The sequence below is a fragment of the Carlito syrichta genome, unplaced genomic scaffold (genome assembly GCF_000164805.1).
Source record: "Carlito syrichta isolate Samal-C Ts95f unplaced genomic scaffold, Tarsius_syrichta-2.0.1 Scaffold302409, whole genome shotgun sequence".
Lineage (NCBI taxonomy): Eukaryota > Metazoa > Chordata > Mammalia > Primates > Tarsiidae > Carlito > Carlito syrichta.
This window is the reverse complement of record NW_007246505.1, coordinates 383,146-396,577: the sequence shown is the minus strand read 5'-3', so window position 1 is coordinate 396,577 and position 13,432 is coordinate 383,146. Positions and strand designations below refer to the sequence as shown.

Genomic DNA, 13,432 nt, shown 5'->3' with positions numbered 1-13,432 from the left:
ATGGGGGGGAGGGGGATGGGATTAACAGTAACAAATATCTGTCTGGGATGGGAAAACACCTCTTATCAACAGGGTGTCTGAATGAAACGTAATTGTACACCTAAGCCTTAACTGTACCCCACAAAACCATAATAAAAAATACTGATTAATAAAAAAAAAAAAAGATACCTGCACATGTATGTTTGTTGCAGCTCTATTCACAATAGCAAAATACATGGAACCAACCGTGTTGCCCATCAAAGCTGGACTGGATTAAAAAAAAATGGGTACATATACCTGATGGAATATTATGCAGCCATAAAGAAGAACAAATATATGAACTTTGCAACAACTTGGATGGATTTGGAGTCGCTCAGACTCAGTGATTTATCACAGAAACAAAGAACAGAGTTCCATATGTTCTCACTCATAAGCGGAACTTGCACAATTATAATGCTATCAGAAAGCAACTGACCGTAGTGGAAAACTCAGGGGAAGGTGGGGTGGGCCTGGCAGTTGGTGGAAACTGCTAGGGGAGGGAGGGGCATATCTCATCAACAAGGGTACCTGCATGATCCATGTTTGTATACATAACTCTGAATTGTACCCCATATCTTTATAATTAATAAATAAATTTTTAAAATAAAATAAAAAATAAATAAATTTTAGTCATTGGGACTGAGCGCAGTGATTCATGCTTGTAATAGCAGTACTTTAGGAGGCTGAAGCTGGAGGATTGCTTGAGTCCAGGAGTTCGAGGCTACAGTGAGCTGTGATGGAGCCACTGTTTTCCAGCGTGGGCAGCAGAGTTAGGCCTGGTGATAGATTGATAGATGGATAGACAGACAGACAGACAGACAGACAGATAGATAGACAGATAGGTAGATAGATAGATAGATTTTTAGTAGCCATTCTTTTGAAAGAATGCAATGAAATCTCACTGTGGTTTTAGTTTTCATTTTTATTTCCCTAATGCCTAATAAATGAAATCACTTTTTAAATGTTTATTGCCCGCTTGGATACATTTTTCCATGAAATGCCTATTCAAGTCTTTTACCAGATTTTCTGTGGGCTTGTCTGACTTTTTCTTGTTGTTCTTTGTATTTCTTTATTCTGGATATGAGTCCTTGGTTGTGTATATGTATTGAGAATATCTTTTGTCACTCTGTGGCTTGTCTTTTTGCTCTTTCAATAGTGTCTTTTGATGAAAACTTTCATAAAGTTCAGTTTATCAGAAAAAAAAAACCACGGAGTGGACTCATCCCTTCGGAGTGATCGTGAGAGCTTTCGGCGATGCCCTCACGAGGCCCTAGAGCAATATCGTCAGCGACACCCGCAGCCAATGTTCATCGTTCGTTTCTTCTTCAGGGATTGGCACCCGAGGACTTGGTCTTGGGTGACCACTTTAAAGTGTGTGTTATAATAAAGTAAATAACTATAAATTGAATTCCCATAGACCTATTATAGTATGTGACAACTGCACTTTCTTTCTAAATAAACGTTACCCAAAAAATGTGTTTTTGTTGTGGTGGTTGCTATTGATTTTTAGTAAAAAAAAAAAAAATTAAGCAAATGAATTCTAATAAATCTATTCAGAACAAACGCTTTTTAAGTTGTACATGGCAGAACCTTCAAAAGCCACTGCAATTTTTTGCATAGTTGAGGAAAAGAGGAACATGTACAGAAAAAATCAAATGCTTTTTTAATGACAAAAGAGGTCATAGTTACAACAGCAAGATTTATATATCTGTGTGTGTGTTGGGTTTTAATTTTAGATAACATGGAGTTCTTTCACTACAGTTTTTATATAGTATACATGGAACTTAAAATGGAAAATATTAAGCATTAATTAAGAAAAACAATGAATAATGCCTACTGGAATAATGTGGAGTTATTGTTTTTATATTTTTTGCCTTTAAGGTTTTGGTTCTATTTATCAAAAGCTCGAGAAGTTTAACATGGACATATTCAAAAGTGCTCACTCTCAAAGAAATCCAATTTGACTTCCCATTTCATAAAGGAAAGTTTCAGGACAGGTGTGGTGGCTCATGCCTGTAATATCAGCATTTAAAGAAGCCAAGACAGGCCCAGGCAAGGTGGAAGCCCCGAAGTGAGAGAATTGCCAGAACCTGCGAGTTTGAGACCAGCCTGGTCAACTTGGCGAGACCTCATCTCTACAATAAATCAAGAACAATTAACCAGGTGTGGTGGCACACACCTGTGACTCCAGCTACTTGGAAGGCTGAAGCAGAAGGATCTCCTGAGCCCAGCAGGTCGAGGCTGCAGTAGTTGTGAGTGTGCCACTGCTCTCTAGCTTGGTGACAGAGTGAGACTCCAACTCAAAAACACTAAAATAAAATTTAAAAATAAAGAAGCCAAGACAGGATCTCTACCAAAAATAATAAAATGTTTTATTTTAATATCGGGCAGGGTAGTGCATGCCTGTATTCTGAGTTTCTTGGGAGACTGTGGTGGGAAGATCATTGGAGCCCAGGAGTTGGCGACTGCAGTGAGCTATGATCGTGACACTGCACTCCAGCCTGAGCAACAGAGCGAGACCTGGTCTCCGTCATGAAAACGAAGGCTTCTGCAGAGACTAGGCTCTCTCCGCACTGTGTAATACCGTCATCTGCTGGCCAGATAGTTTTATTACACCGTAACAAAGTAATGAAGTCTTCGATATATTAACGATCTTCTAAAAAATTGTAATAAATGTCAAAGCAATTAGAAACATACAGCCCATAAGCAAAAACATAAGAACTAGATTTCTATATTTTCATATTTATCACACATGAAACACCTTTTAGTATTTTGTGATGTGTGAATCTTTGTACTCCTGAACAATCTAAAATGTTCTATTGCCTAAAGTTAAATTCAGACAGGTTTTTAAGAGCATAAACTAGCTCAGAAAATCACTGACTTGGCTTTCCCAAGACTCATAGGAGGTTGTGTGTGTGTGTGTGTGTGTGTGTGTGTGTGTTTTGATATGGTTTTCTATATCGTATCATACTTCCTGGGAGCTGAGGTCATCCTGTTTATTAAAGCTATACATGTTCATTTTTTTAAAAAATTTAGAAATTACAGATTTTGATTTTTCTTCTTCCAAATCCATTAGGAGCATCTTTGGTGTCAATGGTGGTGGGGGACGAGTGACTCCAGGACACTCCCTTTCCTTCTTGTGTGGGTCACAAGCCCTGGCCGAGCAAAGGGAACCAGAGGACCCAGGATGCTTAGTCCCACAACACCCTCCACCTGAGCCTGTACCCGGCTTTTAATCAATGAGGCACGAAGGTGGCTCCAACTGCAGAGAGGAGGGGGCTGCTCCCACTTCAGCCAACGGGCTCCAGAAAGCTGGGTCTGAGCAGTACTCGGAGAAGGTATGCCCTCCATTAAGGTATACCCTCCCAGACCGGAGCTAACAAGAAGCCAAGATGAGATTGATTCACTCATTCAACCAGTACTTTTTAAGTTCCAGCCAAAGGCCAGGCGTTGTGTTCAAGACATGGATAAATGAGACAGTCCCTGCCCTCAGCATTTCGGGCTCTCAAGCCGCGTTTGCTAGCGACTTTATGACCATGAATCACATGCCATCAGAGATCAAGTGAGCATTCGTTTATGACAAAGCAAAAAGAGAAAGAAATAGAAATACTTTGTTTATGTGGTTGAAGTATGTATCTCATTATCACGAAGATTAGCAACGACGATGCATACCCATTCCAAATTAACTTGGCTGAAAACACTACACAACGAATATTACCTTCATGCCCGTTCAGGCTTTACTGTTTCCCGTTCACAGGTAGGGTTGTCTTCTCCAAATTAAAGAGTCGGGGCTGACTCACGGGGCAGAGTTGCCCTCTTCAAATTAAAAGAGGACCAGGGCTATCACACCAATATTTTTCCGGGGAGCACAAAAAGTCAAAACACATGTGAGTAACACTCAAGAAAATAATACCCAATAGCAGATCTTAAGAGTGAGAATGTTGTTTATGTCTAAGGTGATGCATGAATCTTTATTCTCCAGGCATATCTTCAATCAAAATCATGTTTCTAGAAGTCAAATGTGCCTGGGCAGGCAGTAACTGTCAGCACTTTTCACGGGGCTTAGCATTTCAAAGCCATGTTTACAACTATGACATAGCCGACCTGACACTCCCCTGAGACCAGCTCTTGGAGATGATATCCAGTGAGGTCCTGGGAGCTGAGGTTGTCCAGCAAGTCCACATGGGCAGTGGCGATGATTTGTGGGCTTGAGTATCTCTGGGCCCAGCCTCAGGGCAGACTGGGCAAACACATCCCTATGCCGACCACATTAGAGCAACCATTTGCACACACAGCTGACCTGGAGAGGGGATGCCGGGGATGCCAGTCCAGATGCTGCAGGGAGCGCAGAACATGACCACACCCTCTGCGGACTTCACAGATTCCCCAGGGAGTAAGCACTGAGTTCCCTCCAGCTGGGGAGACAGATGCAGGGCTACATGACAGGGTAGCATGCCTAACAGGTTAGCAGCGAATTCTATGGAGAAAAACAAAGCTGGAGGAGGCAGAAGGGATATGGAGTGAGGCTTAGGGATTCAAAAATGAGATAAGCAGAAGTTGCTGAAAGGCTGACGTTTGGGTGCAATTCTGATGGGAGAAGGGAAGGAACAATACGGCTGTCTGTAGAAAGGGTGGATCAGGCAGAGGCCAGAGCAGAGATGAATGCCTGGAGGGGAGGACAGCCTGGCCTTTCCCAAAAGCAGAAAGGAGGCTGAAGGGTCCAGTGACGGTGAGAGGGCGGAGCCAAAGTTGGAGGTACTGGACCAGGCTGTGTGAGGCCTTGTGCATCTCGCCAAGGAAGTTGTCTCTTCCCTGAATGAGAGAACCACCCATCGGAGGGCTTTCAGGAGAGCGTGGGGCTTGGGGTTACCAGGCTCCCGGTGGCTGCTGTGGGGAGAATGGTTCCGTGGACTCCTCCTGCCCCTGTGGGTGTGAGAGGGCTCCTGCCCTAGGATCAGGGGCATGGCTGAACACATGCACCTGTCACTGGACAGAGGAGACGGTCAGCAGCTTGGTAGGCACACAGACTCAGCCCGGGGGAGGAGGACCCCATGCCACGCAGGGCCACGTGGGTCTGCACTCAGGGGCAGGGTGAACAGCAGAGCCAGGGAGGTGTGTAGCCACAAGGCAGGGTGGTGCCCCTGGCACTTACAGAAGGATGTGATTGTCTTGCAGGAATATCTCTGGGGGTGAGTAGGACACCGAAGGTCACAACTCAGGGATAGGAAGGCACCGTGCCTGGTCCCCACAGTGAGGACAGTTGTTTGACGTGGGGCTTGATCTGCGGGTGCACAGCAGGGTGAGGAAGCTGTGGTTAGGCCACTTTGCCTCTCGGTTAACCAGCTGCCTGAAGCCTCTAGGGGAGGTGGAGGTGCTGTGGAACACCTTCTTCAAGAGTCTGGCATTGTGGGTTCCGAGAAGTGCAATGAATGTCCGAATTCCCACAGGAAATGAGCTGTTCTGGTGAGGCCATGCTCTGTGGTCTCAGTATAAATAGAGGCACATAGTACCTTGATTTCTACTTGGGGTATCTGTGAGGTGAGAGATTCCAGAATTCTTTATCCCAAAGGGGACAATTCTTGGGCAATGGCCCCAGAGCTTGTAAAAATGTGCAGGTGGGGCCAATCGTTGGCCAGGATGAACCGTGCTAACAGGCTGCCTGAGTATGGCCAATTGGGCTGACTCTGGGGTTCCATCCTTATCGGGGACATCCTGGCTGAGTGACAGAAAGCAGGAATATCCCGCTGAGCTCCATCATGTGCAATGGCGATGATAACACCCATAAATTGTACGAATGCCCATTGATGTTTATACCATTGATTCTAGGGGCTCTGGGGCGGGGGTGACCCTCCTCCAGCATCCTGACATCTGGCAAGGGGCTGAGGACAGGGAAGGCCACCTCATCCTCCCAGATGGAATATGCCAGAGGGTCTAGGTTTGACTCTATCCTGTCTCGGGAAGGCCTCGGTGGCTGTCACAAGCTTGAGGGGTGCTGCCTCCATGACCAAAAGCATCCTGGGCAGCTGGGTGTGGAGATCACAGGTACACAGGCGGGGATCGCCTCTCTTTCCAGGTGAGTCCAAGATGTGGCCAGCAGTTGCCACCCTGATGGTGTTTGGAGCAGAGGCAAAGCCAGCAACTTCTCTTATCAGAAGCCCATGGGAAACTCTGGCCATCTACGTGGTCCAGAGACTCGGGGAGGCATGAGAGGAAGGTGCCAAAGCCTCCACAGTTGGAGTCTCCAAGGGTACTCATGGGAGTGCCTGCCGAGTGCCAATTTCAATCCAGACAGATTCTAGAGCCTTTGGTTACAAGGGTCACCATTCAGATTGGGCTGATTTGCAATGAGCAGCATCGTGAGATTAACTGAGATTCGTAAATTAGAAATATGTTGCTTCCGGATCACAGAAAGGCCTAGAAGATGCTGGGCTTGTTTAAACACTGTCAGGGGTGGAGTGGCCCTCAGCTCACCACATATTGTTCAGGACAGCCAAGTGGGCTTTTCGCTGTGCCATGCACAGGCAACGACCTGTCCCCTTGGGTGTGACCTGTGTGAATGTCTATGTCCCGAATGAACATGTCAGGTGAATCCCCTCAGAGGAGAAGGTCATCAGTGTGACACTCCTGTATGGATCTTGCCTACAAAGGTTTTGTGTGATGGAAAAACTGCTGATGTAGCTATGAGCGCAGAAAATGGTCATTGTGTCCTTTCAGAGGTGAAGGCAAACTGCCACTGAGAGGATGTTGAACTAGGCCCTGAACAAAACATAGGAGCCAACTCTCTAACAGCAAAACAGCGACCAGTTTCTGATTGGATGGAGCCGATTATTTCAATATTATCGGGCATAGGGACTTAATGAATGGGTCCCAAGCACGTGGGTTGTGATCATCCATCATGAGGTACCATTTGTTCCTTCCAGACATCGTGGAATAGGCCACAATGCGCCGTTAAGTGGAAAGCAATGGGAATAATCACACATCTCTAAATAGTTCTTATGTAATGGCTTTCAATCCCTGAAGGTGGCGTTTTAATTTATTTTTGGACTTCTGAACTGTGTTAAAGTCTATGGCAGTCCATTTTCTCAAGCCAATTTGTAAGTACCAGAAAATTAATTTGGTTTTATCACTCATTGGGTCAGCACGTCCATGCCCATTATGGGATATTTTAGGGCATTGGGTGCTATGAGCATGGAGATTCAGGCTGGCCAATGGTTTCTGTGTATGAATGAAGAGTACTTACTTGTCCTCTATTTTATGTCAGGAATTCCCCTGTGATTGTAGGAGGAACTTTGTTTAAATTTAGTAGGCTCCACAGATAATACTGTGACTTGGGCCCCTGTATTGATCAAGCCCATGAAGGTTTAGCAACTGGTGCATTTCGGGGATGTTAAAGTTAATTCAGAGTATATGCTATAGCGGTGCACAAACCTTTTTAACAATCTTTTTTGGTATGACTATTTTATTACATTTTGGGTTTCCAGTTGCGTCAAATTGTGGACCTCTATTTGTTTTCTTTCTTTCTGTTTGCTTCCTTCCCTACCTGCAGATTTCTTTCTTTCTGTCTTATGTTCTTTCCCTGTCTCCCTCTCACTTTCTCTTTTCGATGGTGGCTATCATCATTGCTACTGCCGTTGGGGCTGGACACACTTCCGGGGGTTCTGGTTTGCTAGACTCTGCTCCTATGTGTACCGTTCTTCTTCCAGAGAGCCTCACACCAGTGTCCTCAGGGTTAAGTTCCCCACCCTAGGGCAACAACTTCTTACAGGGCTTAGACACCCAGGTTTCAACTGAATCCGGACTACCCCCTTCACTGTGCCACTGGGTGTCATGGGTGTGTTTTCCTATAACCTTGAGGATCAAAATCTTTGTTGCACTAGAGGCCCAGGTGGCAGCAGCAGGGAGGTCCCAGGGTCCTGGTGAGCTGTCTCATTAGAAGGGTGGGCCTCAGCAGTTCATCTAACAACTGCCTTCTTCCTCCCCTCCCTTCCCTTTCCTACTACCCGCCCCTCCCCCCCACTCTTTAATCCCTTACAAACTGGACCTTCATGAGCAAACACCCAAGGGTCCCATGTCTCACACAGGCTGTGGCCTTCACCCTGAGCACAGTATATCCATCCAGGGCCAGTGCCAGTTTGAGGCCCACAATTCATCCACCACACGGTGAGGTCTCTCCTCGACTGGCCGCGGCCTCAGCTTCATTCTGGGACAGAGACAGGTTCAGGCTGAGACACACGACCGGGGCTGCTTTAAAGAGGAACTTGTCCACACTCTTGTCCCTCAACACTGACTACAGAAGCTTCCAGCAGATGTCTGCCAAACCTAGAACAGATGCTTCGTAGGACTCAACAATGCAAGAATGGATGGACCCACTGAAGGGAGGGATGGAGGTGAGCAACTTTGGCAGACAAAAGCAAAATTGTTCTGGAGACTTTTTCTTTTCTTTTCTTTCTTTCAAGTCAGAGCCTCACTCCGTCACCCAGGCTGGAGTACAGTGGCACACTTACGGCCACCCCAGCGTCGACCTGCTGGGTTCTGTTGATCCTTCCACCTCAACCTTCCAAGTAGCTGGAACTACAGACACGCGCTACCACTCCCACATCTTTTTGATATGTTGTAGAGATGAGGTCTCACCAAGTTACGCAGGCTGGTCTCGAACCCCTGGGTTCAGGCAGTCCTCTCACCCCTGCCTCTCAAAATGCTGGGATTACAGGCTTGAGCCACCAAGCCCAGCCTGGAGATTTTTTCAGGTCATCTTATAGATGACGTTCAATGATAAACTTGGTGAATAAAGATAAATATTCAGTTCTTCACAGATTTTTTAAAATTATCTTAAAGTTTTTGGCAGAAATTGCATTGTCTTTAATAGTCACAGACACCAAATAATTTCTGCCCCACTGTGTATTTTTCATCTAATTATGGCTTTTAAAAAGAATTTGTACTACCTTAGAAGTGTTTTTATTTATAACTCAAAAGAAAATCAGCCTGTTTTTCTGCAGCTAGTTATAGAAACTACTGCCAACTAATGGCTTGTTAACAAAGGTTACCTTAAAGGACAGCAGACCTAGAGTCAGGAAGCAATCGATCCATATGCATATATAGCACTATTGATTTGTTCACAAAATGATGATGGAACGTACGCTACTGTATGTGTATGTTTGTTCTGTATTTGCATTATATGTCTGCTAAAATACCACATTTAAATTACATTCACGGGGAATTAACTCAACATATTATGTGTACGCTCATATTTCACTACCATAAAAGTTTTCCTTAATGTTTCTGAGAGGAATAAACATATCGCCACAGGGTACAGATGTTTTTGCCCAAGTTTCAAAGATGTATTTATTTTTCTTCCAAATTAAAACAAATATCATGTGGTCTGTGGCAAGTGGTCTTTCTGGCCCACGTGTGAAGGGACGATGGTCACAGTCTCTTGGGTAGGGCTCCTTTCTCTCTGAGAACCCGGAAGGAGTGACGTCGCCTGCTGTTGACTTTTGGGACCATTTGCTTCTGGTGATTATCCGATGCTTCAGGAAATACTAGCTCGTCTCCAGCTATATATTTTTTGAAACAAAATGATAGTGTTAAGTAAAATGAGCGATACGCAAAAGGAAATTTAAACTAAATAGGAGGCCACATTATACCGCTAAGTAAAATTAGTGATACATAAAAGTGACTTTAATCTGAGTGTGGGAAGTAATTTTAAATTGTTAGAATGCCTCACATCTATTATGTTTTAATTGTCAATGAACGGCACAAACATCAGATGGCTTTGTTTAAAAGTTTAGAGTGGATGGTTACGGGAAATTTTGCAAGAATATTAACAGAGCAGTGACAGTTTAATTTTCAATGTGAGCAATACTTAAAAATAAATCTATTGTTACTTGTTCCTATAAAACAACATTGGTGTTTTTCCCACTTGGATTTGTCTTCACATTTCTATGCTAACTTTTTTCTCCTACCAGATTTTTGTAGCTTAGAGATATGAAGATATTCAGTTATGCTGCAGGGCATTAAACAGAAAGCACAAATCTTTCTACAATGAAAACAATAACCATTATTTTAATAACACAACTAGGCGTATCTGAGGCCCACTGCACACTGTCCTTACCTCCACACTGCTGGAGGTAAGGCTCTATCTCGGCTTGCTCGCTCTCCTGATCTTGGGGGAAGTGTCAGCTCTTCTCCAGATCCCTAGAAACTTGGGGCCCACTCTGCTTAGTTCTTAATATCTAGTAGCAAACAAGACCGTCAACTCAAAGCCCTCACAACAGCCTTAGACCCCAAAAGGATGGTTGAATTCTGTCCCCTCAAAAGCTGTTGAAATCAGGTGACATGGAGTCCAAAGGGAGGCCCAAGCTTTACCGGTACAATGACCTTTTGTATACCTAACCCTGAATTGCACCCTACATCTTTAAAATTAAAAATAAATAAATAAAAAGATGTTGAAGTCTTCACTCCCAGTATCTGTGAATGTGACCTTAATTGGAAACAGGGTCTCTGCAGATGGTCTAATTAAGACAGATCATTAGGGTGGGCCCCAACCCAATAGGACCATGTCCTAAAAATTTGGACACCAACACACACAGGGAAAACACCATGTGAACATGAAGGCGTGGGTCATCGATGGCTGCAAACTGCCAGACGCTGGGAGGCATCTAGGCTGGATCTCACTCACACCCTCAGAAGGAGCCAGCCCCTCCCACCCCTGATCTCAGGCTTCTGGCCCCCACAACTGTGATACAATGAATTTCTTCTGTTTGAGTGGCCCAGCCCAGTCTGTGGCACTTTGTTGCAGTGGCCCTGGGAAACCAATGCACTGACCGCTGTGCTAGGCATCCCATCCTATAAACAAAATAAGAGAAAAAGGGAGAAAAGAATTCGTGTGGCTTTTTTTTCACACTGAATCTGCTAGGATCTAAAAACGTATGTGAAGAAATTGAAGGAGGACTGTGGGGTGGACCCTGGTCTGCTTTCGTGGGCGAGGCCGACGGGTGCTAGGCCCCAATCCCATTGGGAAGTGAATGAATTTTCACAATGGGTATTCTAGATGGCAGGCAGTGATTACAGAGGCTTCTGCCCCACCATGCCAAGATAAGTCCCACTGAGAAAGGACCAGAGTGTGCCATGGTCTTATCTCACAACTGTGCCAGCTGCTGAACTCCATCTTGCCCCAAGGACATCGAGGACTATGGGTAAAAAGCACAGACTCCTGGGTGGAAATCTTGTCTCTCATCCATACACTGGCTCCGTGACCTTGGGTCGTCAGCTAGAAAAATGGTTTCTAAAAAGCAGTTCTATGAAGAAGTCATTTCTTACTTGTCATCTTATTTTTGAAATATATTAACCTAATTGTCTCCAGGTGTAAATTTAGGGATCCTTTGCTATTCAAGGGCCGAACCTAAAATCACAAAAAACAAGATTACCATTTCAATAAATACTTTTAAAATTGTTATAGCAATATTTTCATATATATAAAGCATTCATTATTTGGGTATTCTATTCAAAACTCATCCCTCCAAATAGTGCAGTCTCAAAAAAAAAAAAAACAAAGAAAAGAAAAATATCAATCCAGCAGAATGAATGGGGTTACAAACTTATATTAAGTTAAGCATGGTGACACACACCTGTAATCCTAGCCACTCAGGAGGTTAAGGTGGGAGGATCATTTGAGCCCAGGAGTCTGAGATCAGCCTAGGCAACTGGCCTCGTCTCCAAAAAAAAAAAAACTTATGTTGATAACATTTTAAAGCATGAGTTTAAAAATCTGAAATTACTAACTAACTTAAACAGAAATATAGTTAACTTTTAAAATAACTTTTAAAAATTCATTAGTAACTAAAAGGTTAACCTGAACAGACTCATCTGCCTTTTGGATTTATTTAACAAACAGTAAATGAGGCTGGCTGACATTTAGGAAGCAGAAAAAAGAACATTTTATTGTTGTATGTAGTGGGACAGTCCTTACAAAAGCGTTTCCCATTGCTGATATTGCTGAAAAAAAAATCTCACTTATGATTATGAAGACTCTTACATGAACTCCTTGGTGATGGCTTGGGTTATGGGTTCTCTGTGTATCTCTATGTATGTATTTTCTGTAATCTAACTATTCTTAAATCTTCCAAGGTCTTCTCTTACCAAAATGACAGGGTTTTGCCTTTAACGTTTTAGCTATGTTTTAAATCATTTGTGGTAGAGATACTACACTTTTATTTTATCACCAATCCGTGAAATCTGATTGAGAATTCTGAAACACAACTTTGGTTATATGCTTTTTCTTTTTCGTTTTTTAGCCTGTACATATTTCTTTATAGGAGGCTTAATTATATCATTAAATAAAATTAGTGATAAATAAAAGTAACTTTAAACTGAATGTGAGAAGTAACTGTTGTACTCTGTGAAATAAGTACATAGTACGTTTATCTATAACAATACTGCTTTATATAATGCAACAAGGCATCCCGATGGGCTCTAGTACTAGTAATAAAGTTAACCAATGTGATGTGGTGTTTTATTTATTTATTTATTTATTTTACTCTTAACTAACCCTCCAAGTTAGCAAGTACACATCAGTAGATGCACGGTGGACTATTTCTGTTTCCACTTCTCAATCTTTAATTTATTAGTCGCATGATCTTACCTTCCTGAGAGGGATAGTCTGGATCCATTTCGTGGAGTTCACGTCAAAGATGTCGACTGCGTTTTCACTGTACACTGAGAGATACGGGGCGTTGTAGCCTGGGAGAAGGGGAGCAGGTAACAGCAATCGTGGGCTTCAGGATTCATTTTTATGTAAAACTTTAATGAGATAATTACAGACTCACACAGAGTTGTATAAATAATAGAGAGATGTCCCTCGTAAACTCTGCCTAGTGTCCCCCAATGGTAGCATTTTGCAAAACAAGGACACTGATGTTAAATCCATCAAGCTACCTCTCTGAGGCAGATTTTGTCAGTTTACTTTCACTGTGTGCGTGTGTATTGATTTCTGTCCACTTCTATCACCTGCGTAGGCTCTTGTATCCACCACCACAGTCAAAAGGCGAATAATTCCAACACCACAGGAATCCTTCGTGTTGCCCTTTTATAATCAGAACCTCCTCTCCCCATCTCTCTTTAACCCCAACAATCAGTAATCTCTCCTCCATTTCCAAAATTTTGTCACTTCAGAAATATCTTATAAATGCAGTCATGTGGTGTTTATGATTAATTTTATCTGCCTAACCCAAATCAAAAAAAAAAACAAAAAAACAGCCGGGCTCAGTGGCTCAGCCTGTAATCCCATGCCTTTGGAAGGCTGCGGTGAGTGGATTGCCTGAGCCCGCGGGTTCGAGACACGCCTGGGCAACTTGGCGAGACCTCATCTCTACGATAAATCAAAAATCAGCCGGGCGTGGTAGCGCACGCCTGTAGT

At 43.5% G+C, this 13,432-nt stretch overlaps 1 protein-coding gene across 1 annotated transcript in view; it reads right to left on the bottom strand.

Annotated features, from left to right (window-relative positions):
• Positions 1-9,441: 9,441 nt before the first annotated feature.
• Positions 9,442-13,432, bottom strand: part of LOC103258926 (serine/threonine-protein kinase MRCK alpha-like) — a 57,319-nt gene continuing 53,328 nt past the window's right edge. Inside the window, exons 15-17 of the mRNA XM_021711618.1 lie at positions 12,659-12,756; positions 11,338-11,419; positions 9,442-9,572 (exon numbers count right to left, since the gene is read on the bottom strand). Of these exons, the coding sequence (XP_021567293.1) occupies positions 9,442-9,572; positions 11,338-11,419; positions 12,659-12,756 (311 nt within the window). The remainder of the gene's footprint in view (positions 9,573-11,337; positions 11,420-12,658; positions 12,757-13,432) is intronic.